At 59.5% G+C, this 24,155-nt stretch overlaps 1 protein-coding gene across 3 annotated transcripts; it reads right to left on the bottom strand.

Annotated features, from left to right (window-relative positions):
• Positions 1-2,736: 2,736 nt before the first annotated feature.
• Positions 2,737-23,274, bottom strand: UNC13D (unc-13 homolog D). Of its 3 annotated transcripts, none has more exons than XM_075111195.1 (32): positions 23,255-23,274; positions 15,241-15,273; positions 14,871-14,978; positions 14,414-14,473; positions 14,076-14,142; positions 13,816-13,993; positions 13,406-13,450; positions 12,906-12,974; positions 12,639-12,708; positions 12,195-12,299; positions 11,778-11,870; positions 11,422-11,525; positions 11,041-11,158; positions 10,313-10,437; positions 9,994-10,084; positions 9,647-9,703; positions 9,150-9,247; positions 8,871-8,922; positions 8,426-8,556; positions 7,964-8,084; positions 7,235-7,378; positions 6,959-7,057; positions 6,440-6,646; positions 6,201-6,269; positions 5,775-5,854; positions 5,427-5,532; positions 5,277-5,348; positions 5,072-5,155; positions 4,656-4,776; positions 3,983-4,106; positions 3,423-3,628; positions 2,737-3,329 (listed from the first exon to the last, which is right to left on the bottom strand). In XM_075111195.1, the coding sequence occupies exons 2-32, from the start codon at positions 15,271-15,273 to the stop codon at positions 3,223-3,225; spliced, it is 3,144 nt and encodes a 1,047-aa protein (XP_074967296.1). In that variant the 5' UTR covers positions 23,255-23,274; the 3' UTR covers positions 2,737-3,222. The 3 variants fall into 3 exon arrangements, with proteins under 3 accessions (XP_074967296.1, XP_074967295.1, XP_074967293.1); XM_075111194.1 differs by lacking the exon at positions 23,255-23,274 and adding an exon at positions 21,463-21,608; XM_075111192.1 differs by lacking the exon at positions 23,255-23,274 and adding an exon at positions 17,872-18,036.
• Between the last annotated feature and the right edge of the window lie 881 nt (positions 23,275-24,155).

The following is a 24,155-nucleotide window of genomic DNA, read 5'->3' as shown; positions in this document are numbered from 1 at the left end:
CCCGGCCCCCTGACACCCACCCTTCAGATATTTATAGGCACTGATGAGATCCCCCCTCAGCCTTCTCTTCTCCAGGCTGAACAAGCCCAGGTCTCTCAGCCTTTCCTCCCAAGGGAGATGCTCCAGCCCCTGATCCCCTTGGCAGCTCTGCGCTGGCCTCTCTCCAGCAGTTCCCTGCCCTTCTTGGACTGGGGGGCCCAGAACTGGCCGCAGCCCCCCCAGATGTGCCCTCACTGGGAAAGAGTAAAAGTGAAGCTCTCAAAAAAAAACCACCCCAAACCAGATCAAATACATCTCCATGGCAAGTTTTGCCTTCTCCCTTTCTCACGACCAATAATTTCTTCCTGCGCTCCCTTCTGGCTCAAGCCCCCTTTTCGGGGGAGGGGGGGCGTTGCCCTTCACCTTTATGATTGAGGTGCAGGGGAAGGGGGGAGAGCTGATGCAGTGTGGTTAGGTGGGGGGGGCTGAGACTCCTTTGGAAAGGGTAACACCACAGAGCAAAGCATGCTTTATCACCCAGGGTCTTGGTCTGGGCAAGAAGGGATCGCTAAGCATTTCCCACAGAGCCGGGTGGCCGGTGCCCGCGTAGCTGCGGGGGGATACAAACGTAGGGTCATGCGTGGGCACCCGCAAGGACGTGCGTTACGTACGGATCCAGGAATCACCTTGGAGTTTTCGTCTAATTAATGCTTCGAAGGTGCATCAACCACTTGCCTTTAGGCCAACCACAGCAATAACCCCAATCACCCGACTTAGGTTATTAGTAATGCAACACAAGCGATGTGCCTGCCCCGCCGCGCACCCTGCAGCACCCTGCCTGGGGCGGGGGTTCTCCACCACCAGGATGATGGTGGGGATGCCTTCCTCCTCAGTCTTGCATTTGCCAGGAGCTGGTTTTGTGTGCTTCAACCTTTTTTTTTTTTTAAATGCTTAGGCTATTCTCCTTCTGGCCCGTGGGGTTAGTTACGCTCTGATCATTTATGTTTTATTAGGCTTTGTCTGCAAAGGGCGTGATTTCTTTTTTTGGGGGGGGGAGGGTGGGAAAAGACCCACACAGCTGCCTGGTGCTGAGGAAAAATTGAGCTAAACCACCTTGGCTAATAGAGAGCAAACCACCTCAAACCAGAGGTTAGCCTGTGCCACCTGCTTGCTGGGACACGCCGTCGGCTGCGGCGCGGACAGCCTGGGCCACGGTCAGCCCAGAGCACGTTAGAAGACAACGGTTTCTAAATGTAGAGCTGAAAATAAGCTAAACCACGCTCAGACCTGCAGCCCCCTGAGCTAAGCCTTGCAACAGCGTGTGGGGCCGGTGGCTAGCAGGTGCCAGCACCGGATTAGCTGCAGCGTGCAGGCATGGGGTTTCCTCTCTCCGGGGGCAGCGGCAGCAGCCCGGCAGGAATGATGGCCTGGGCCCGCAGCTTCTCTGCAAGCACAGACACCACCACCCCCAAAGCTTATTTCTCTGCAGAGCTAAAAGGGGGCACTGAAACGAGCTATTTAAGCCAGCAAATGGCTTCCTTGTGAGCGATCAGCTCCTTAATCCCTCCTGCTGTGGGTTTGGATGAGCCAGGCCGTGTCACATAGATAGCAAAGGAGCATTTTCCTCCCCACCCGCCCCGCCCCATCCCCACATCGAGGGCTTGACCTGAATTGACCCAGCGATTGCTCAGCCCACCGAGAAAGCAGCTGGTGCTCCGGCAACCAGGAGGGCGATGCTTTTAATTCCCCGGGACGCAGCAGGTCCCAGGGACCCACTGCAGCTCAAGCACAGCCACCCCCTTGGCAGGGTGGGGGCAGAGGCAGCTCCAGATTTATAACTACTACTCATTGCAGCTAAAACAAGCTCCGAAATACTCAGCAATCTCCCGCCCCGCCGGGCATGTTTGCTGGGCCGCCCCCCACGGGCGATGCACCCTGCGGCGCCGCTGCCCACCGCCGTCCCCTGCGTGCTGTGGCAGAGGGATGCCGGTGCCCGGCCCGGGCTGCGGGCAACACCGGCGCCCTGCCCGCCGCCTCTGGGCTCTCCGCAGCCCCAGTCGCCGCCTGGTTTGGCTGATGATGCTCTTCATTGCTGCCCAAGCTCCCGGGCTCCCTCAGCTCCAGCAAGCACCCCCAGGCTGGAATGATTGGTGGTGAAATACAATAAATACACACGAGAGCTACGCGCATTTAAAAAAAACCAAAAACAAACCAAACAAAAGAAGCACACACCATCCCCCAAAGCACAAAGCCCAACCGGCTGCCCAGGGGGGTGCCAGGCTGGGGCCGGCAGTGCCACGCTGGGCAGGGATGGCTCCTGCTCCCACCCCTCTTGCCCAGCACCGAGCAGCCCTGAGGACACACATCTCTGCCTGGGGCCCTTTCTTCATCACCAAACCACCAGGCATCACCCATCCTAAAAGCCTTTTGCCGTGCCTGAGCCAGATCTCGGCTTGATGTGCAGCTTATCGGGCTCTTTCGCAGGCCAAACCCTGGCTCCGCCAGCGGGTCGACGGGCAGTGGCCGTGCTGCGTGCTCAGCCCCTCCTGCCTCGGGCGCTGCTGGGTGGTGGCAGCTTTCCCAGCCCTTTGATTTATACCTTGGTATACCTACTATTTTGCAATGGCCCAGAATTCAGAACAACGCTACCTCATTCCCTGCGGAGGGAAACAGCCTGGCCAGTTCAGCACAGCCAAGCCCTCTCCAAAACCTCGCACGTTACCCCAAAGCACCCCCTGCACAGACTCAGCCCACACATCAGCAGCTTTGTGGCTTTTAATTTAAAATAAGAGGCTTATCTATTTAAAAAAAAAAAAAAAAAAAAAAAAAAGGCAGGTTTGGCCACGGGTTGTCCCCACCCCACCCTAAATAAATGACAGCGCATCTGCATTGCCCTGACGCGGTGTTGCAGGCAGGAGGGCTGGGGACGCAGCCCGGCGCTGCAGCACCAGCCGTGACAAGCTCAGGGGGACGGGCAGGGACAGCCACACACATTCACATCCCCCGTGTAGTGTTGCGAGGCCAGACAGGCAAAGACAGCTCCTGAAATACCACGTGCCCACCCTCCCCAGCCTTACGGGAGCGTTGCTACCTGAAGGTGGGGGTGAGGGGGTGCTGGGAGGTGGTGGGGAGCACAGGGACCCCCCTCTGTCCCCCCCAGCCCCTGTGGATGGCTGCAGAGCCACTCCCGGGGTCCCACTGTCCAGACCGCCCTCATTTCGGGACCCTCTCCCTCCTCCTCCCTCACTCCGTCTCCTTGGACTGCTTGGCTCGTTGCTTGCGGAGCTTAACGAAGGCCTGAGCCTCTTTGTCCCCCTTCCTGGACTCCAGCAGCCGGAGGATCTCATCTCCTGCCAGAGAGGAGGGGAGGGATGGTGGGAGACGCTCGCTGCAGCCCCCTCCTGCTGCCGCTGGGCCAGCGGGGTTCAGTGGGGCTCACGTACCGGTGGGTTTGGGGTGGGTGAGGGGGAGGCGGGTCTGGGGCACTCGTCCGGTGTCAGCCTGGTCCTCATCGGTGTCGAGGCCGGGCAGGTGGCGGAGGGGGAAGAAGGCTTCTCCCTCCAGGTCGTTGGCCCCCAGCGTGTCGTAGTCAAACACGGTCAGCAGCAGGCAGGCCCCCTCCTGCCGGCACTTCTCGGGGGGGATCAAGCTGCAGGGAGAAACCAGCACATCCCATCCCCTCTGTCCCGAAATTCAACCTTCCCTCCAGGCACCAAACAGGGTGATACTCCATGCGAATCCCCCGCACCACACTGACCCCAACCCCTTCAAAGCACAGGGCCCTGGCACAGACCCACACTAGCCTGCGGGCCCCAGGTGTTTGGGGTTCCCCCCAAATCTCCCCCATGGCACCCCATGGCTGAGCCCCCACTGGGGAGCAGGGGGTGAAACCCCAGGGCAGGACCCAGTTCCCAGGGCAGCAGCCCCATAGCAGGGGCTCAGCTGAAGCACAGGGGGCTGCGGGGCTTGGGGGGGGCCCCAGTGGGTACCAGCCCCTACGTACAAGTCGAAGGCTTCGTCAAAGAGGGGGTGCAGCTCGTTCCTCTTGCACTGGGTGGTCCGGGCCACCACCTCGGGGAACTCATGCCGGGGCTCCAGGGTGAGCTGGACGAAGGGGTCGCTGGAGCCTGGTGGGGTGCAGGCATCAGCCCCCTCCGGCCGCCCCTCCGGCACAGCCAGCCCAGCCCAGCCGCGGTGGCTGGACACACTGGGGTGACTGGGGGTGTCAGGGCACCCTCACAGCCACCCCCCAGCCCAGCCCACGCTCCTGGGAGGGTGCGGGAACACCCCCAACCCAGCCCACATGTGGATCTGCCACGGGTGGCTGCAATAGGAGTGACCTCTCCTGGAGACCTCCCCAAATGACAGCCAACCCGAGACACTGTCCCTTGCCACATTTTTCTGTCTGAGATGTGTTTTGCCCTGGCTGCTGGCTTGTGCTGCAAAGGGAAGGCAGCGGGACGGGGGTACAGTCTCCTGCCTGCCGCACCCCACTGAACAACCCCGGACCGGTGCAATAACCCCAAATCTTCCCCAAATCCACCTCCTTGGATGCAAACGCAAATCAAGACCCATTACGCCAAGCACTGCCAGCATCTCTCCCACCCAAGGGTGTATCGGGGACCGAGGACGGGGGGGCCCGGGGCAGTAGGGCTCCCCAGCCCACCCGCACCCACCATTGGAGTCCAGCGGGATGAGGTTGACGGCGTTGAGCACTTCCACGCGGAGTTTCTGCTCCGAAGGGAGGTACAGCGCTTTGATGGTCACCGCCCCGTACTTCTCTGAGCTGGTGTCCAGCTGAGCGGTGGAGTACAAGAAAAGGGTGCTGCCTTTGGGTAAGCTCGTGGAGGGGATGCTGGGCTCTGGTGGCGGCTGAGCAGGCACTTTGGGGTACTTCCAGGTGATGGGCATCCTCTGGGATGCAATTGAAAGCCCTCCTGCCCACCCTTGGGGCAAAACCAGCCCCAACAGCCCCAGGCCTGGGAGGGTGGTGGGGGAATCCCATGTTTCCACAGGCAGGCTGTGCCAGGCAGCCTTGCGTGTGCAAGGGTGGGTTGTGGGAAGGGGCTGGGGGCACCATCCTGACTCCCACCTGCTGCTGGATCCTGTTGCTGAAGTATTTCTGGATGAGTTTGCGGCTGGTGGCAGAGCAAAGGGCCAGGTGGGTCTCCAGCGACTGCAGGGAGGACGAGAGGTGATGGTCAAGCACATGGATGGGTCTGCAGCCTGGGGGACACCCTCCCTGGAGAGCACCCAAAGGAAGCCCTGGGGACCCCCACATCCCCAGCACCCCGTACCAGGAAGGTTGCAGTGTGGAGGGTCTCCAGCGGCAGCCCGCAGCCCTCGGCATGGAAGCACAGCTCCAGGCTCTGGAGAGAAGGATGCTGTTAGCGCCGGCAACCAAACACCCACCCCTGCCGGGGACCCCCTGGTTCCCCCCTTGGTACCTTCAGGGCACAGTGCAGCTTCTTGTAGCACTGGGCCGAGGGGACCTGCTGCCCCGTGGCTGCCGACAGTACGGCCAAGGTGTGATGCCAGAGGAGAGTGAGGAGGCTGCAGGGGCAAGGGAGGAAGGCTGTGAGCAGGGGTCCGGGGGCTGGGTTGGGTTGGGGGGGTTGGTCCTCAGCCAAGGGGCTTTGCAAAGCCCCAGAGGGAACTGGCTCATCTGGCTATGCTGAGCAGGCAGCCCCAAAGCGGGATGTCCCCACGCCCCATGGGGCTGGGGGGGACGCTCCTGCCGAGGGCCGGCGATGCTGCTGGCTGCTGCCGTGGTGCATCCCCAGTGCCCTGGTCACCTTTTGAAGTTCTCCTGGACCAGATGCTCATTGAGATACTGCAGCTCTGACTCCAGGAACTTCATGAGCGGGATGATAGACTGCAGCGAGAGGAGAGGGGCATTGGGGAGAGCATGGGGAGGCCATATCCAGCAGGGCACAGCGGGGAGAGGGGCAGAGCACTACTGGCTGGAACCAGCAGAGCAGGGGTCTCCAGAGGGGCTCCTTCCCACAGTGAGGACATGGGCAGGCTGTGCCTACTCTGGTCCTGCTGCTGACATGGGCATCAAATGAAGCATATGGAGGTCTGGGCCCCATTGATGGTGTGTCCTGTGCCCCAGGTGTGGGGCAGGGAGAGGTGGGGAAGGGTGATGGGGGCCTCCAGCAATGGTTATTCACAGCTGCCCAAAAAAAGATGGTCCAGGAGGGGCCAGGGCAGGTACTTACATCCTCAGGCTCCTGGGTGTCATTGGAAGACGAGAGCTCCTGGATGTGCCTGGCGATGCCCTTTTCCAGCTGCCGGGAAGAAATGCACAGAGGCACTTGGGCTTTGCCCTCTGCACCAGCCCATGCCCGGGCCCATCTTGTCTCCATCCCAGGAGCACTGTGGGCTCCAGGACCCCTTGGGTGAACCTCCCGGCTTTGGGCCAGGAAAGGGCCAAGGGGGGTCAGTGGCAGGGCCTCACCTTGGTGGCCAAGGCTTGCACCACAACCTGGACCTCGTGGTCCAGGCAGGAGACGGTGCTGTCAAGCTGGTTGTGCAGCGTGTGCTGGATCTGCTGCTGGTCGATGATGGCCTCCGTGCGCTGCTCCAGCTGGGCCCAGTCCAGCTGCGATGGCAGCTTTCGGATCAACAGCCGCAGCTGCTTGATGTTGTTCACCACGATGCAGAGCTGGGGAGGTGGGTCTGCTTCAGGGTGTCCCACAGCCCCCAGTCCATCCCCTGCCAGCTCCATCCCCATCCCCAGTCCCATCCTCATCAGTATCCCCATCTTCACCCCCATTCTCATCCCTATCCTGCTTCCCCTGCTCACACCATTCCCCTCCTGATTTTCCAGGATTATGGCTTCCAGGGGGTCAGCTGGTCCCCATGAAGGCCAGACCTGGGATGGCACCTGGGTGCTCAGCAGCTCATGTCCCCCTGCCCAGAAACCATGGCCCAATGCTGCCTCCTCCCAAGCAGCGGACCCTGCCCTGATACCCACCCTGTTGGCCGCTTCGCCCTCGTTCTGCTCGTTCAGCGACAGAGCCTCAGCCCTCTCCTTGATGAGCCGGCAGTACATCAGAGCAATTTTGCACATGTCCTGCAGGACAGAGAAGAAGCCAACGGGGCTGAGCTGGGCAGCACAGGGACCACCGTGGGGCCGGGGGACCCCGCCACATCGACACGGGACACTGGCCCCGTTCATGGAGACATGTCTCCAAGAGCAGGAGAGGAAACGCCGGCTGCTGATGCCCATGAGCAGGGCTGGTATACAAACCTCCACGAGCTTCACCATGATCATGAAGGCTTCCTCGGGGTCCGGCCAGTTGAGCTGCTGCCAGGTCTTCACAATCTGGGCGTAGCAAGTGGACAGGTCGACAGTGGACGTGCTGTGCTTGTTGTGCTCCCCGAAGGGCGTTAGCTGGGAGGGCAGAGAAAACAAACGCAACTTAGCTTGTACAGAAAGGAGCCATCCCAGACAGGAGAGCTGCTCCTTTACTTCGGGGCTCTCTGGCCCATCATCAGCTCCGTATATCCCAATGCCATCACCCAGTCACTTTGCAGAGTGGAGGAGATGAGGATGGATGGAGCGCCCCCAGCTCCCCCCATCAGGCTGTGCCCCGTCACACTCTAACCCGGTGCTGCTGGACCCCACTGAAGAGTGGGGCGAGGAGCCCACGGCTGTCTTCCCTCCAGCTTCCTAAAGGTCAGAAGCGAAGGGGATGGCCAGGGCATGGCCCAAACGCAGGCTCATCAGCTCACTCGGGCTGCCAGAGGGCAGAGAGAGAAGGGTCACGGGGATGTGGTTTGGGGCCAGGGTGGGATCAGCTGCTCCAGGAGACCACGTCCTTTGTTATGCTTTTGGGAGAGGAACCAGCCCACTCCTGGGCTGCAAGAGGCACCTACGTGGTGGTCTCAACACTGTGAGCCAGGCGCAGCGGCAGGGCGTGGAGGAGGCTGGAGCACCCCCAAAGGACAGAGGGAGACGTTCTCCTCCCCGGGTTACCTGGTCCATCTGGACGGCTCTCTGCGCCCTCTCCAGCGCGATGGTGTAGGCCTTCTGCAGCCACTGGGGCACAGCTTCCTTGAACCACTGGTGAAAACTGCTCAGAGCCAGAGGTCCATCCCTGTGGGCGAAGGCACCAGCTTCTCCAACCGCACAGCAACGGCGTGGGGCCAACACCCCTCCTTGCCCTCACATACAAGAAACTGCCCCGAGGTGGAGGGAGCACGTAGCACTGTGCTAAGGAGAAACCTCCCCTTGTCTGGAAGTTGAGGTCTCCATCAACCCCACTCAGAGGCAAGCCTGAAACCCTTCTGGTGATGCTCACACCGACACCAGACTCCAACAGCCTGGTCTGCCTTGTGTGTAATTTGTGAGGTAGGTGAATGGGAAGGATTCGGCGTTCTTCCCAATTAACTGCTCCTTCCCTTGCTGCAGCAACTCCCCTCTCTCTGGGATGGATACCTCTTTGGGAGGAAGTCCTTCATGTGATAGAGCTCCTGCAGGTTCAGGTAGAGCTGGAAAAGGCTCTCGGCCGTGGGCTTGGACATGCTGCTGTCGACCTCGTGCAGCTGCTCCTGGACATGCTCCGCGACCTGGCAGCGACAAGGGAGGGGGGACAGCTGTTAGTGAGGGTCCGGCCAGGAAGGCTTGGTCTGCCAGGGGATTGCTGGAGCCATGGCGTGAGGGTCAGCTCAGGGGACGCCTCTTCCTTTTGGGTGGCATTTCAGGAGATTCCTTGGGTTAAGTAAGCGGATGATAGTCGCTTTACGGGAAAGACGGGGATTTTCCCTGTCTTGCTCCCTTTCCAGGCTTGCAGGAACCAGTTGCCACACAAAGGGTGGCCAAAAAATTCAGCCTGGCTTTAGACCTTAGTCCCAGGAGTGCAGAGCAGCCCAGGCTTGCTCACCAGGTGCTCCAGCTCCAGGTAGGCAATGGAGAAGAGATTCAACTTCAAGGTGCTGCAAGAGAGAAAGGGGGAGTCAGGAGCCTGCCAGCCCCAGCCCAGCAAACCCTCCCAGGCCGTGCCCTTGCCGTGAGGGCAAGGACATACAGCCCTGAGAGGCAGAGATGGGACCACGGGTGCTATCTGTGCACCCCAAGAGCCAAGGAATGAGGCATCAAAGTGCCCTGTTGCTCTTGACCCCAGGGAAGGTGGACAAGGGAGGAATCAAGCTCTGAAACCTACTTGATGAAGAATTTATTCCAGATTTTCTGGCACTGCTGGAGATCCCCTATCACCTCTAGGAGGAGTCTGGACAAGGCTTTGCCATTCTCCTCCATGCTCTGCAAAGGAAGGAAAAGCTTGTTTTGGATGCTCAGTGATTTTGAGATGACCTGGGCTCCATTCTCATCTGATGTGTTTCTATGATTTGTTCTCCTGGGGTAGCAACCTATCATTAGATCCACATTGTTGGTAACATCTGCTGTCGCCCTGTGCTTGCGTGGCTGGGTTGGGGACCACCTCCTGCTCTCCTGAGCATTGCACCAAGGCCTTAAGCTTCAATGCACCTCGGCAGCTGCAGGTAACATGGCTCATGGTATTTTTAAACTGGGAACCCTTGACAGTATCAGAAAATTGGAGAAGCCTCGTCTCAGACCTGTCTTCCCACCCCCTCGGGCCTCCCACCCCAAGCCCAGCAAGTTGCCTCTTATAATGTCAGAGAGGCAGAGATAGGAGCTGACCTTCACCATGGGCTTGAGGTGCTGCTTCTTCATGTGAAACCACTCCGTCGTGCCTGACTGCAAGAGAGGAGCCCTGGTGTGGTGGCAGGGAAGCAGGGGGGGCAAAGCCAGCTCTGTCACCCCCTTCACGCTCCCTGTCCCCTGGGTGTGGTCAGGACTCAGCTCCAAGGGGTGGGAACCACAGGCTGGGACCACCAGGTTGAAGAGGAGCAGGTATTTTCCGCCCCCATGGTGGTCCGCGTGGCTTTGCTGAGGTGTGGGCATTGGGCAGGGCATGGATGGGAAGGGAGAGCCGCAGGGTGCCACCTCCCCAGGGCTGGGGAGGGTGAGAGCCTTGGTCCCACTACCTTCAGGGCTGAGGAGACCTTCTTGGGGAGGTTGGGACTGAGCGTGCACAGCTCGTGGAAAGCTTTCATTTTGCACATCTGGACCAGGACCCTGCAAAGTGAGAACCCAGCACCATCCTATCAGGAACAACCACCTCTCCCCACAGAGACCCTACCCAAACAGACCTTCCCCTCCCAACAACGTCCCCCACGGGGAGCCCAGGACGAGGGACAAGTGTCACAGCAGCCTAGAAGGGGGCAGAAAGTGCTTCGTGCGGGTTTTTGCACGGTGGCCAACCCACACGACCCCGCGCGCAGCCAGCAGCGGTGCTCGACTCACCGGAGCAGGGACTGGAGCCTCTCCATGGACCTCGGGACAGAGAGGGGGAAAATGATGCGGTACCTCCGGATGAGGGAGATCCCGTAGGTCAGCAAGGACTGGAAGGACTCGGCCAGCTCTGCTTTCTGGGGGAAAGGAAGGAAACATGTGCTGTCCTCCTCAGCAGCAGACAGAGATGCCGGCAGGACCACGACACCGTGGCGGAGGGAGCTGGTGTCTCCCGCTCCTTTCTAGCCTGCTCCAGGCATGGGAAACCCCCTGATGCCTCAGGTAACTTCTCCCTGGAGGGGCTGAACTGAGCTTTGCGCTTAAACCTCATTGCCATGCATGAAAAGTGCAGAGTCTCAGTAGGGTGCTGGGATGCCCTGGGAAAACAGGTGGGGAAAAGTAGGAATTGGGTCATATTTAAGTTTTGCAGAGCGTGTGACTGACTGGATGGCAGCGATGGAGGAGGGGGATGTTGGTACAAGGGCTTCTCTCTGGAGAGGGGGAACAAGTCCCCGGGGCAAAGGGGCTCCCTGACCCATGGGTTGTCCTGGTCCCCATGGCTGGTTCTCCCCAGAAATGCCTTCCAGTCACCCCAGCACCCCTGTACTCCACAAGCTCCTGCCCTCCCCGGCACAGAGGGAGGGAAATGGCCCTGGGAGCTGGAGGAGAGGCTCGGGGTTGGGTGCAAGTGGCAGATTTCCCTGATCTCTGCCCCCCAAGCGGTGCTGGAACCCCCTCACCTGCTCTGGCCTCAGGCGCTCCTGCACCCACTGGTACTCGATGCTGGTGATCTGGTGGAGCAGGCAGTTGCTGTTGAACTCGAGGCTCTGGTAGAGCTTGCTGTATGCCAGCCACTGCCTGGGGAGGAGGGAGAGGCTGGGCTGAGCTCCTGGGGCTGGGGGGCTCCCAGGGGCCAGCGTGGGGCTCCCCCACCCACGGCTGTTGCTAGGATTGCAGGGGCAGGACCCAGGTCTCCTGGCGCTGCTCAGTGCAGGGCCAACACCAGCCATGCTGAGCTCTTGGGAGAGACTGGCTGCGGTCAGACGGTCCCAGGGAATGAGTCGGGGCCCTTGACCCCCGCCCGATGCTGCATCGTGGCTCCCCAGGCGTGGGGTACTCACGCCATGACCTGGTGGAAGTCGGAGAGATCCTTCTGCGTGGCGTGCAGGTACAGCACGGTGCTGGCGTGCCTGCTCAGCTCCCCGTCCCAGGCGATGCTGCCGGCCTGCGAGGATGCAAAGGGAGGGTGACATGTCCCAGCGCAAGCTGGGCTGAGCGAGGAGGGGGACAGGCACCGTCCGGGCTGTGTTTGCAGGACCACAGGAGGAATGAGTGCCCCGTAAGGATGCCAGGCATGGGCAGGCATCATCTCGACCCTCCTCCCCATCACACTGCAGCAGTGCGTCAGGCAGCTGGGCTCCAAAGGAAGCCCTCACCCCAGCCCAGCTGCTGCAGGGCTGCTTCTCCCCCTCGGTACCTGGTGCTGAAGGATCTCATAGGACACCAGCTGCTGCAGGAGGTGGCGATGCACAGTGTAGCTCGGCTGTGTCCTGCTGCACGTGGTGGCTCTCTGAAGAGACAAGCAATAAACATAACTTGCTTGAACACGGAGGACATGGTCAGAGCGTGGGGACACAGGAACCCAAAAAGCATGGGGCCAGAGAGCCCCGTTTGAAGCTGAGCCAAGGGGTGCACATACACCAGGAGCAAGGCCCCCATGCTGGCATGGACCTCAGGGGAGGGTCGAGATGGTTTCCAGCACGTGCAAACCCTGGTGCTGGCACCTCTTGTCCTGGGGCAGGGATCTGTGCTGCCAAGATGGGCCCCACGGGACAAGCAGCTGCCTCATCCTCCAAGGCAATGGAAAGGGACCCCCTTCCCCATCCCCTCCTACCTTCTTGTGAGTCAGCAGGAACTGCAGGTGACACTGTCCCCGGTTGGGGTACGTCTCTGTCCGTGGCTCCAGCTGGTACCACTGGTCGTTCCAGCAGTGCAGGTCCTGCACGCAGAGAGACAGGGGTGAAGCCCCGGGCAGCCTTCCCAGGGGAAGGATCCCACTCAGGGACCAGGTCCCACTGTTAGTGGGGCAGGAAGATACTGTATTGGATAACTCTAGTATTGGCTTAAAAATAAAAGATGTATAATCACTGAGCGCGTGTGTTGGGGTGGCTGGGGCACCTGCCTCCGATCTGAGGGACCTGGCATCAATTTGTGGCTCTGAGCCGGGATCCTGGGTGAGCTCGGTGCTGCCACAGGGCTGGGGTCTTGCCCGGACCCTGTGAGATTTAACCAGCACCTGGAGAGTCACTTGGAAGAGAGGATGCACCGCGGCACTCACCTTCAGGCGAAGGACCACGTTCCCCAGGAAATCGTCCTGCCCTTTGTCTTTGCGAGCATCTTTAAAGATCCTGAAAGGCATCAACGAAGGAGGGGGTGAAAAGGCTTCCTGCAGCCATGACCCAGCTGCGGTCAGGGCAAAGAAGGGTGACGCAGACCTGCCACCCTCCCTCCCTCCTTCTAAAGGCAATTTTTAAAGTCCAGCAGGCAAATAAGCATTTCCAAACCCTCTTTCCTCAGCAGCCGTTAGGGCCATACCAGCACCAACCGTTTGAGGCCGTGGAGGTCCGTCAGCTCGCCCAGCTTGTGCCGCACCGACTCCACCGTGTCCGAGTCCCTGCGAGGGTGGGCAGCAAAACCCACCGTGGGGGGAAAGGAGGAAATTCAGGTGATTGTGAAACAGTTCAGGGAGCCACAATGACAGCAAAGAGCGAAAGTGCTGGGGGTGTCAGGACTGACTGAGACCACCCCCAAAACTGGATGTCCAGCCAAACTCTGCAAGCACAGGGCTTGAATATAAGGCCCTGAATATAATCAGGGCTCAGGATTAGCCCTGCTTGGGCAAAACCAGCTTGGGCTCTCTCTGCTCACACTGGTCACATCCAGCACTGTGCATTGCTCCAGCAGAAAGCAATGGAGAAAGGGGTCTGCAGCTGATTTCTGGGGCTTTTAAAGGGTGCAGGTGGAAGGGCCACCCCAGCGACCCTCCCGGGAGGCCGGACCCCGCTCAGGGCCGGGGTCGCTGGCTGGGGGGGTGCTGCTGCTCACCACATGTCCAGGTGGAAGCTGGCCGTCTCCATGTCTTCAAACTCCCTGCAAGACACCAGGCAGGATGCTGTTACTCAAGCAGCATCCGAGGGACCGGCACAAGCAGGCAGGACAGCTGGGAATTAGAGGCAGGAGGCTCCTCCCTGGGGGAGACCCCAAACCACCCCTGGCAGCCCGGGGAAGTGGTGGGAGAGCTCTGAGGGAGGGATTTTTGCCACGCTTTTGTTTTTCACCTCCCCTGACCTGCTCCATGGGTCAGACCAGGAGCCTGGCAAGCCCCAGTGGGCATCGCCCTGGCAGAGCCCCAGCTCCTGGTTGGGACGAGTGGTGAACCCCCCACATCCACCCCCAAGAGCCTTGGGCACCCCCTCCATCCCCTCAATGAGCAAAGCCGAGGGGTGGCAAATTACAGGATAAATGTCTCATCCCACACCGGGCTGAGGGTCTGGCTTATGACTTGTGTGCGATGGATCTGGTCTTCGGGGATGAGGTCTTTGACCACAGCCTTCATCCGCTTCTTGTGGTCAGAGTGGGCCGGTTCCTGGCTCTTGGCCTCGATGCCCAGCAGGCAATACGGGTCGCTGAACCCTGTGAGGGCGGAGGCGTGCAAGTCCCCGTCGGGAGCTGCAGCTGCCTTTTTCCGATGGAACACCCATGCAACTCCACTTACCGCTGACGTCTTTCCCCAAAATCCCCTTGGCTTCCTTCACGGTTGCTTTCAGGCAAAAAATTGGGCTCTGGAAGAAAGGAAAAAAAAAAGTGCTTAATGTGGGGGCCGCAGAGGCCATGAGGAAGGGTGGGGCACGAGAAGGATTGCATCGTTGGCTGCTGCTCATGCCAGCAAACAGCCCATGAGCGACTCCCCCAGCACTGCCCGGGGCACCCCGTACCCCAAAGCCAAACACATGGGCTGGAAAGGTACCACGGCCCCCCCCCCCCCCCGCATCACCCCAATGCAGGGACCCCCTTGACTGCAGCATACCGGGGAGACACCGTCTCGCTGCGTACCTCCAATCCCATGACTTGCTGCATGATGACTCTGTGCTCCTCCACATCCATGCCGAAAGCCTGTTGTAGATATTAGGGCCGGTAACAGATGCTGCGCTGTTAACGGTGGCTGGAGGGCAGCCAGGGGCTTCCCTCCGCTCCCCCAGAGCCAGCTGCAGCTCAAAGGGACAGGAGAGGAGCAAAGGGCCCAGCAGAAGGGCTGGGGACCAGCTGAAAGCTCTTGAGGGAGAGCCTTCTTCCCACCACCCTGAGCCTAAGATAAATATTTCTCCCTAAGGCTAATACTTCCCAGCTGCAAGCTGTCCCAGCCCTCCAGCTGGACACTACTGCTATGTCTCTTAAGGTGCCTGTTAAAAGCTCCCTCCAAGCACGTGTGTCCCCCATCTCCTTTAGGCGGGAAGGTGGACGTGTCGAGGGACAGGTTTTGGGGATCCTCTTGGGGAGGTGGGGGACCCACCTTTTGCACGTAGGCATAGAGCTCTTGGGTGTCTGCAACGTGGTGGTCCTCAGGCTTGCCCAGGCGGTGCCAGATAGTGTAGAGGACCTCCTCGTAGAGCAGGGCCAGCTGTGGGGGGAACACCGACACCTCGTGCAGGGCCAGGCCAGCAGGGACTTGCTCTGTGCATCGCCCAGGATTAGCAGCGGGTTCCCTCCCCAAGCTCCCCGCTGGTCCCTGCTGCCCCCCTCCTGGCATCCAGCCCTGCCCGACCGCCACTGACTGTCCCTGGGAACATCTTCCCGAGCTGAGCCGTGTCCCCAAGCCCCAGCAGAGCCGCCACCCCCCTCCAGTGCCATCAGGGGAGACCGTGGCAGGGCCACGCTCGTACCTCTCTCTTGGAGAACCGATGGGACAGATCCATCTAGAGAAAGAAGAGAAGCAGAGAGAGGTTTCCCGTCAGGTCTCGTGGTAGAGAGCGGTTTTAGGAGGAAACCACAGCAGGGCAGGGCAGCTGGGACAGGGCGGCATCACCCACAGCCCATGGAGATGTGATGCCCCAAAGGATGCCATGACACCCCGTGGCCGAGGGACCTCTTCCTCCATCACCCACTGGTGGGGTGGCATGGGGTCTTCACCCCCAAGACCTATTAACTGAGGAGGGGGCAGTAAGGATGGCAACAGCAATCTGGGGTGACCCACAGGAGGCTTTAAAAGCCAGCCACCCACCTCTCGCCCCACAGAGCTGCTCACTGGCCTGGTCAAGCCCAGCAGGACCAGGCTGGAGAGGAAACCAGCCAAGGGAGAGGGCAGGGGGCCAAAGTGCAGCGAGGAGCTGCAGGCTGGGCAAGGCAGCTATGGGCAAGGAGCCGCCAAAAAACCATCGGGATTTGTGACTCAAGTTCCCTTGCCAGAAAGAAAAATGAGCTCTGCTGCGATGGTGCATCGCTCGTTGTTGAGTTGAAAGCCCATTCCCCACCTGAAGGATGACCAGCAATAGCATTTACTTCCCAAAAGGCAAATTAAACCGGTACCATGCGACAAGGCACAGCCCTGCTCTAGTGACACTGAGCCCTGGGGTTTGCGGGGGGGGGGTCCTGCTGCCTGCACAGCCCCCGTCATCCCCCACTCCAAATGTCACCTCCCACTCATCCCAGCGCCACATGGGTCCATCCCAGAGATAAAACCGCCTCTGCCAAAAATACCGTTTTTCCCTGGCAAACCCCAGCTCTCAGCCTCTCCTCACCCTTTGTTCCCTCCCCGACGCTGAGGCTGAGCCCATCCTGCATCTCTTCCTCTAACCGTGGTCTGGATTTGGCCGCCACCATGGCTGAGCAACTCGTCCCTGCCGCAGAGCCTGGCTGGGTGACGGTGACTTTGCCACCGCCAAGGGCTGGGTGACACAGCCAGAGGGAGGGGGACTGGTGCCCCCGTGCCATCCGCCACGGCCCCGGTGCTGGAGCAAGGGGGTGGCGCCAAAAAATACATTGGAAATTTTTTAAACGAGTTTGGCCCTTTCTGTGCTGAGGGGCGTACGCCGAGCACAGCCCCAGCATCCCACTCAGCCAGGGCTGGCAGGGACAGATGGACGGACGAGCCCTACTTGTGGGTCAGCCCTGGCCCTGGAATGACCTTAGGATCCCCTTAACAGAAAAAAAAACCAAAACAACAACCCCAAGCTAGACCATTAATATTTGCTTATGGCAAATCTAGGGCTGGCATAATCCCCCAGCCATCTGGACTAAATTCAACTCTTCCACCCCTGGCGAGTTTAACCCTCGAGCTGTTTCTCTCCCAGCTGCCTCCATGTCCCTTCTTTTAACCGCTGGTCGGGGCCAGGGGCTGCCGTGGCTCAGCAGCCCCTGTGAAAGGGGGACCTGTGCAGCCAGGAGGGCCCCTGCCTGCTCCTGCCTGCCCCTGCCCAGGGGCCCGGCCACCTTCTGCTGCTCCTGGCACCATCCTGCCTGCACCAGGGCCCCGTCCCAAATCCCTCGGCACCCCCGTGGGCGGCGCTGCCCCATAGCAGGGTTGCAAGTGCAGAGGGGAGAGAAAAAGGACCTTATTCCTCTGCTGCCATCACTTATCAGCAAGGCACGAGCATGGGCTCCTGGCCCAGCAGTGGAGCAGCACAAGTGGGCAGGGGGAGGAATCGCTGTGATTTGCAGGGGGCAGCTCCCTCTTGCTCCCTTCTGCCATCAGGGACGGCTGCCGCAGGATCTGCTTTGGCCGAGCCCGTAAGCACATGGGACTGGTTAAGCTAAAGCTGAGCTGAGCCACCAGGATGTGTTTACTGCTGCTAATCCCCACGCCAAGACCCCAGCTCAAATCCAGAAGCAGTGCTTAAATCCAGGTCCGGCTACTGCCACCAGCATCCCCCCCCACCCCGTGAGCGGCGGCAGCGTCACGGGTGCAGGAGGCCAGCTTGGCTGCCGAGATGGTGACGCTTAGGAGGGAGGACAAGTCCCTTGGGGGTGGGGAAAGGCAGCAAGACAGATCATCCCAGGGTCCAACATGCAAAATCATGCCCGCATGCTCCCAGCAGTGCCGGACAGAGCTGCAGGTCCCATCTCCACGGGGGTGGAGATGCCGTCTGTCCGGCCACTGCAGAGGAAGTCGGTTGGGTTGGGTCAGCCAAGAGCAGGGCTTTGGAGGATCTCCTGGCAGCAGGGAGCCCAGAGGGGCTGGGGGACTCTGGGAAGCTGTAGCTGAGCTGAGGGGACCCTCAGTGCCAGCACAGAGCTGCAGCCGATCCCATACACAGCCCTTGGGCACACGTTTGCATGGGTAGGGTACCCCCAGATCCCCACCCCCGCTCCTTTCTCGCCCTTGCGAAGCATCCCGGCCAGGACATGGACTCGGTCCCTTTTCTCTCGTTCCCCTTTTACAGCCTCAGCACCCAGCTCTGCAACCTGGGGTCCCCTGGGCACAGCTGCCCCGACCCCCTCCGTGGGGCCATCACAGCCCAAACACACTCCCCAGCCCCAAACCTGCTCCCCAGCCTGCGGGCGTCACAGCCACCCACCTCAGGGGTCTCATCCCCAGGGAAGGTCCCCACGGGGGTCTCACCAGCAGTGTCCATCTCGGGGGGAGGCTCAGCGTGGGGCAGGGGAGCGGCTGCAGCTCTGCCTGGCACTGCCGCCTCTCCCCCTCGCTCGCATGCTCAGAGGAAACCACAGACCTTATCTCAACACAGCCATTTTAACAAACGGAAACGTGCACAGGCCTCCTTCGAGAGCAGCACAGGGACGCAGGCGCCCCAGCCCCCCTTCCCGCTGCCCCGTCCCGCAGAGGCAGCCCCTCGGCAACGGGGATCTCATGGCACAGATGGGGTGGGAGCAAAAGAACGGTGTCACATCCAGGCCCTGCTATTATTGATGAGCAAGGAATTTGGAATAAGTGGACAGAAACAATCCCTGAGAAGGCAAAGCCCAGCAGAGAAAGGGGGTGATGGGGAGGATCTGGGCGCCAGCTTGTGTATTTGGGCTCCATCCACGAGCACAGACGAGGGCCCCAGAGAAAGCAGAAGCCATCTTCAGCCCTGCGGATGGAGGGGATTTGAAACCCGGTGCAAGAGCTGCAGGGGCGGGAATCCCTGAGGCACCCGGGTGTGTTGAACCAGGCTGGGCTGAGAACAGATGCGGTTAGTGCACATGCTGGGGACGGCCCCGGGAAAGGCCGCGCAGCCTTGTTCCTGAATGGACTGTCCAGGAAGAGCTGGTTACTGAGGAGAAGAAGCAGCAGGAAATTGAGTTAAAAACTTGTGCTTTACTGCCAGCTTTCAATCTTGTAAACACTCTATCTGATTGCAACTCACAAGGCCGTTGCCTATCACAGAGCGGCAGCGGCGCCAGCTCCCCGAAGATCCCTATCGAAACGCCTGCGCTGATGGCAAACGGGGGGAGCTGCAGCCCAGGAGATGACCAAGGGAAGAGCTGGTTTGCTCCTGGATGTTCAATGTACTTACACACAGAGCTAAGAGCAGGCTCGGGTTCGGAGGGGCTGCTGAGCTGCGCAAGCATTTGCTGCCCAGCGGATGGACCCACAGCCCGGGGAAGGACATCAGCCTGCGCTCCGGGCTTGCGAGTCGGTGCTGCGACTGCTGAGCCCCCACGGGCTCTGCAAAGCAGGGCCGTGACCATGGCTGACGCTACACTCAGGGGAGCTTTTGTCTTTCCAGCCTTCCTATTTCTGGCCCCAGACACTCCTGGAAGCCGTACGCAAGCGGCTTCAGCTGCAGCGTGGAGGTCAGAGGCTCCACGTCGGGTTCAGTGGTGCTTTGTAGCCTGTTACGGATTTCTGCTTAATCCAAACAGGAAACCACAACCACAAAGGTGGAAACTGCACTGGAAAATTTGTCCTCCTAACTACCGTACAAGGCACTGGGAAGAGCTGCCTCCAGCAGCACGGCGGTACCTGCGTGGGGGCACCCTGCAGCACGCGCGATCGAGCCAGGGCTGCAGGAGGATGCTGGCAGCAGCATCCCTGTGAGAGGACCGGGGAGGGGGAGGCCGGCAGCCAGTCCCTTCCATCCTTGCAATCATCTAATCCTTTAATGAAGGCAGGTTGCACTGTTTTAGCTGCTCTAGGAGATATGACTTCCCTTTGCCCTGAAACCCTGTCAGAGCACGTTATATTGGCAAAAGGGGTTCCCTGAAGCTGGGAGACCAGGAGATAGAAAAAGGGCTGCCGGCAGCAGCAGCGGGTTGGTGTGGGGGTCAGGTTTTCCTTATCCAAGGCAGCCAGCATGGGACCAGGGCTGTGAGGGTGCACAGCACATGTGCAGCACGTTGCCAGAGGCAGGGGGATGCCAAGATAATCTACAGAAAAAAAATCCTGAGATCCAGTGAGACACCAAAAAGCTGAAATCCATCCCTGCTCTCACAGTGATCGTTGAACCTCATCCCCCGAGGTCTGAAAAAAGCTGCTCGTTACGCCTCTCCTGTGCCGGGAGGGCTCTTTTGTAACTGACCCCCGGAACCAGCCCCGAGGAACTGGGCTTCAGCATCACTTCCTCTGCGCTCCCCAGTCTGGCGGTGGAGCCGCCTCCTCGCGTGCCCGGTGAGGGTGCCCTTTGCTGGCAGAGATGCTCGGAGGCGCTTGCCCAGCCCTGCCAGCCTCGACTTTAACCAGCCTAGCATTTGCTTCGCCTTGGGCAGGCAGTTTAAAAGCATCTCCTCCCTTGCCGATGGAGGGGGACACGGCAGAGGAGCCGATTTCTATTCTGCATCCCTCTCCCTTGACACACACACAAATGCTATTTATTGATCTGGGACATCAGCACCGTGCTCCACTGCAAAACGTTGTCAGTGGGAAGTAGCGCTGCAGAGTGCATGATTGCATTTGAAAATAATTGCTGTCATCTTTGCTTTTAGCTTTGATTGCAAAAGAAAAAAATCTGTCCAAGCAAAGAGCAACCACAGAGATAAGGGCAGGAGGCAGAGCGAGCATCCCCAAGCTGCTCACACCTTTTGCTGCTTCTTCCCAGCAAAAAATAACAGGGTGAAACAAACGTCTCTTACCTCAACCAGCACAGAGAAAACAACCAGTAAGAGTTTAGTTAACCCTCAAATCTACCTCCCTTCTCCTCATAACACTGAAGAAATAAAATCCACTACACTCATAAATATTGCTAAGCATCAAGCCATCACTCTCCAGCCAGGAGCCGGTGGCTGTGCCGGGGTTTTGCAGGTTTTAGAGAGGAAAACTTCAGCTTCGGTGTGGAAGCGTCTGTTAAAAAGGACTTTCCCTGAAAGTCCCCCAGCTGGTCACTGTGTTGCTCGGGGCTGGTTTGCAACGCTGGCTGGAAACACTCAGGCAGAGCCCGGCAGGGTGGGCAGCAGGCGTCCCCCTTCAGAGGCCAGCGTGGCCCTTACGGAAGGGCTGCGCAGGGCTCGCACAGTTTTGAGCTTCCTTGTGTGCAAAGGGAGAATTGTTTGGTGGTCCTGTTTCAATAGCAGCAAATACCCTTTCTTCCCCCCTGGGTTTTACCAGCAGCCACCTGCTCCACCAAATACCAGTGACAAAAATCACTGAGCTCGCATTTCTAATTCTATTTGCGCCTTGAATTACTCCTCGCCCAGGAAACAATAAGAAAAGCCTTATAAAGGCAGCTCCAGAAGTAGCACAGATTTCTGGTTAGTAGGCACAATCCCAATAAACTCCGAGCCCCAAACCCGCAGGACAACTAGCCAGGACCTCGCAAAACATCCCAGGTCAGGAGGGCTGTAAAAGGACTTTGTTTCGCAAAGGGAGCGGGTCAGCATTCCCCAAAACAGACACCCCCTTCCCCGCAACATCACTCTGCCCTCCAGAATAACTACCCAGGCATAATACAGAACGAGCACAATATGGAGTGAACCCCTCCATTCCTTTTAAGAACATCCGAAAGGAAAACCCTTTTCCTTACGGGCTCTAGGGCTATCGCCCTGTGGGGTAACAGCCTCCCCCTGGTATAAACAAAGTCCACAGTTCACTCATGCGCAGGGTTATAGGTGCTGCTGAGAGGACAGATCTCCAAGGAACGAGCATTACCCCCCTCTTTAAAGGTTATCTTAAAGGAAAACCTGGTACGAGAGGACCCTCCGCGAGCATGAACAGAAGTTTATCTCCCTACCTCCGGGCTTGACAATCCTGGAGCGGCAGCCTGCCCTCACCCTTACTTCAATCTCTCGGCTGGGAATGGGCAAATAGTAAAAAAATTGATTTCAACATGTCCCTCCCTCACTTCTCCTTTTAAACACGGGGTCCAATGACTCTGCAAAACCAGGCTGTGCCTGCTGGAGTTTGGCAAGGCGTACGGTGAAAGCCCGGCGCGGAGGAGAGGAAGGCGGTTTCAAAATGCAATCAGGGACAGTCCTGCTCCCTCGCCGCAGGGCTGCCGGGCCGGGGCGTCCCCCCGGGGACCTGCAGGTGCTCTGTGCTCCGGGACCAGGGATTTCATACCCGGGAAGGGTGTCAGTCGTTTCCCCTCCTTGTCTACTACAGGGCCTTCCAGTCATTTCTGCCCTAACCCTACATCTTTTCTTCCACAGGCTCTCCCAAGGGCTTTGAGCACACCTAGCAAAAAGCAGTGGTGCCTCGGAGGGGTGGGGGGACACACAGCAGCCCCCCACCCCATTTGGGACATCTTAGAAGGATGTCAAGGCAAACCGCGTCCTCCTGGGAAGAGCAAAGGGGACCTCCAGCCCCCCACACGGGGCAGGGCGCTTGTGAAAGCCGCGTTTCCCCCGGCAGGAGTGTGGGTTTGGCATGAGACCACTGGCTCCGGAGCGGGGACGTGCGAGGATGACTCTGGCCGTGCTGCCTGCGAGGCAGTCAGCACCAGGCTCGCCAGGGGGGCTTCACTGGCCAGACCCAGCCCCTCTGGAGAAAACACCGCTGCGATGCCAGGCTCTGCTCGGAGCTGCTCCGGCTCCCCAGGGAGCTGGCTGGGACCCAAAGGGGGACAGCACGACGTGTCCTGCCCACCCTGACCCCTCTTCCCTGCCACCCCCCTGGGACCCAGAGCACGGGGCTGGCCTGCCCGGACCGCGGCGCGGCTCAGTCGCTGCGGCTGGCTCCCCACACAGCCCCCGGGGAGCAGCCTGCCTTGTCCTTCAGGAGGTCACAGACTTCATGTATTGACCTGGTGCCGTCCGCTCGGCTTGGGGTGCCCCGCGACTGCTTTAAATTGTTTCCTCCACCGCTGCCATGTGCTACGTGCGTGCAGCAAATACTTCATCTACCTCCCTCTCCTGGAGAGATGAATTCAGTGTCAGCCCCTGGATTTATCAACGCCTCACTGCGGGGCCGGGGCAGCGGTGGCTCTAACTGCAGGGACAGGAAAGGGGGACACAAACGTCAGGGTAATTTCATCTGCTAGTTCGGGGCACTGAGTTCAGAGCAGCAGGACCTACAGGACGCGCGTGAGCCGGCGAGGGACCAGGGTCGATGCCTGTGAAGGTGGAAGAGCTCAGGGCAGACACCCGGCTACCAGGCGTGCCCCACGGTGCATATTAAGCATCTTCGTGCCTACCCTGGAGCACACACACCAAATTATTGATCAGCTTCAGCACCAGAACAGTCCCTCCCTGGCTCTTCCACCCCCACCTCTCCCTACACGTGTCAAAGCCCCCTGAGGAGCCCACCAAGCCCCGCGGAGCCGCATGCTTGGACGATGGGAGGAGGCTGCAGGGCTGAACCTCCCCGCCCCGCCCCTGGATCCCAGACAGACACCCCAAAACACGGAATATACCTGCAGCTGATCCACACTGCGGGGAGAGCGGCCATGCCCCAGCCAGGGCCCAGCCCTTACAGAGCAAAGCACGTGGAGGAGGAGGAGAGGCTGAACTTGAGCAAGGGAAAGGAAAGGTTTAGAAAGATGGGATTTGCTAAACCGAGCTCACAAATGGAGGCCAAGCTGATACCTTTTGCTCCGGTATCCAGAGGCCGTAGGAAACGGCAGGCGGGCGGCGAGGAGGACGCGGCAGAGGTGGCTCCCACTCTGTTTGCACCCTGAGGCGTGAGATACAGCAGCCCCCGCCGGTGGGTACGAGTCCCCACTCCTGCTCGCCAATACGTGGGTCTCATCACATCCCGTTGCGGCCTCTCTCAGCAGCACAGTGACAGCCCTTGAGCAAGGACGGTGCTGAAATACCAGTTTCCAGTTCAGTCTCATGATGGCAGCTCTTTGAGCTGACTCATGTAGGAGAGCGGACGAGTGAGTAATACCTGGTACGGCTGCAAAGAAAACCCGCCTAAAATGAAGGTCTCCGCTCTGCTCGTCCTGGCATTTCACACCAACCCACAGAAAAACCCCCATTTGTCACTTGGCTCACTTGTACAGATTTAAACCCGAAACCCCCTCTTGATCACAGCCTGTCTTAGCAAAACCCATCTTGTAATACCAACCTGGTGAACAACTGTTTACTGCTGGGGGTGCCTGCGATGCCACCGCATCGGCCAACGCGAGCCGCTCACCGGCAAGGGCTGGCCCCCTCCCGGCTGCTCCGGGACCAGCTGCGTCCAAACTTCGCCCCACAGCTCCTGGCACCTCCAGCGGGGCTCGCACAGGGAGCTGGCACTGCGAGCCGTAGCTCATGAACCACATGTCCGTCACGCAGCAGAGACATGATCTGACCATCTACTGCTTGAAGGGTGGTGGGGACTCCTTGCAGCCCCCAGAGGAGGACAGACAGACACACATACACACGGCATGGCAAATCAGCCCATCCCCCCAGCTATAAAGGAATTAATGCAAAAAACTTATTTAATTTTTTTTTTTGGTAAGAGGTCACACGAAGCGTGAGCGCTCAAGGTAAAATCTGG

The sequence above is a fragment of the Phalacrocorax aristotelis genome, chromosome 16 (assembly GCF_949628215.1).
Source record: "Phalacrocorax aristotelis chromosome 16, bGulAri2.1, whole genome shotgun sequence".
NCBI lineage: Eukaryota > Metazoa > Chordata > Aves > Suliformes > Phalacrocoracidae > Phalacrocorax > Phalacrocorax aristotelis.
The sequence above is the reverse complement of the archived record's forward strand: the minus strand, read 5'-3'. Positions and strand labels throughout refer to the sequence as shown.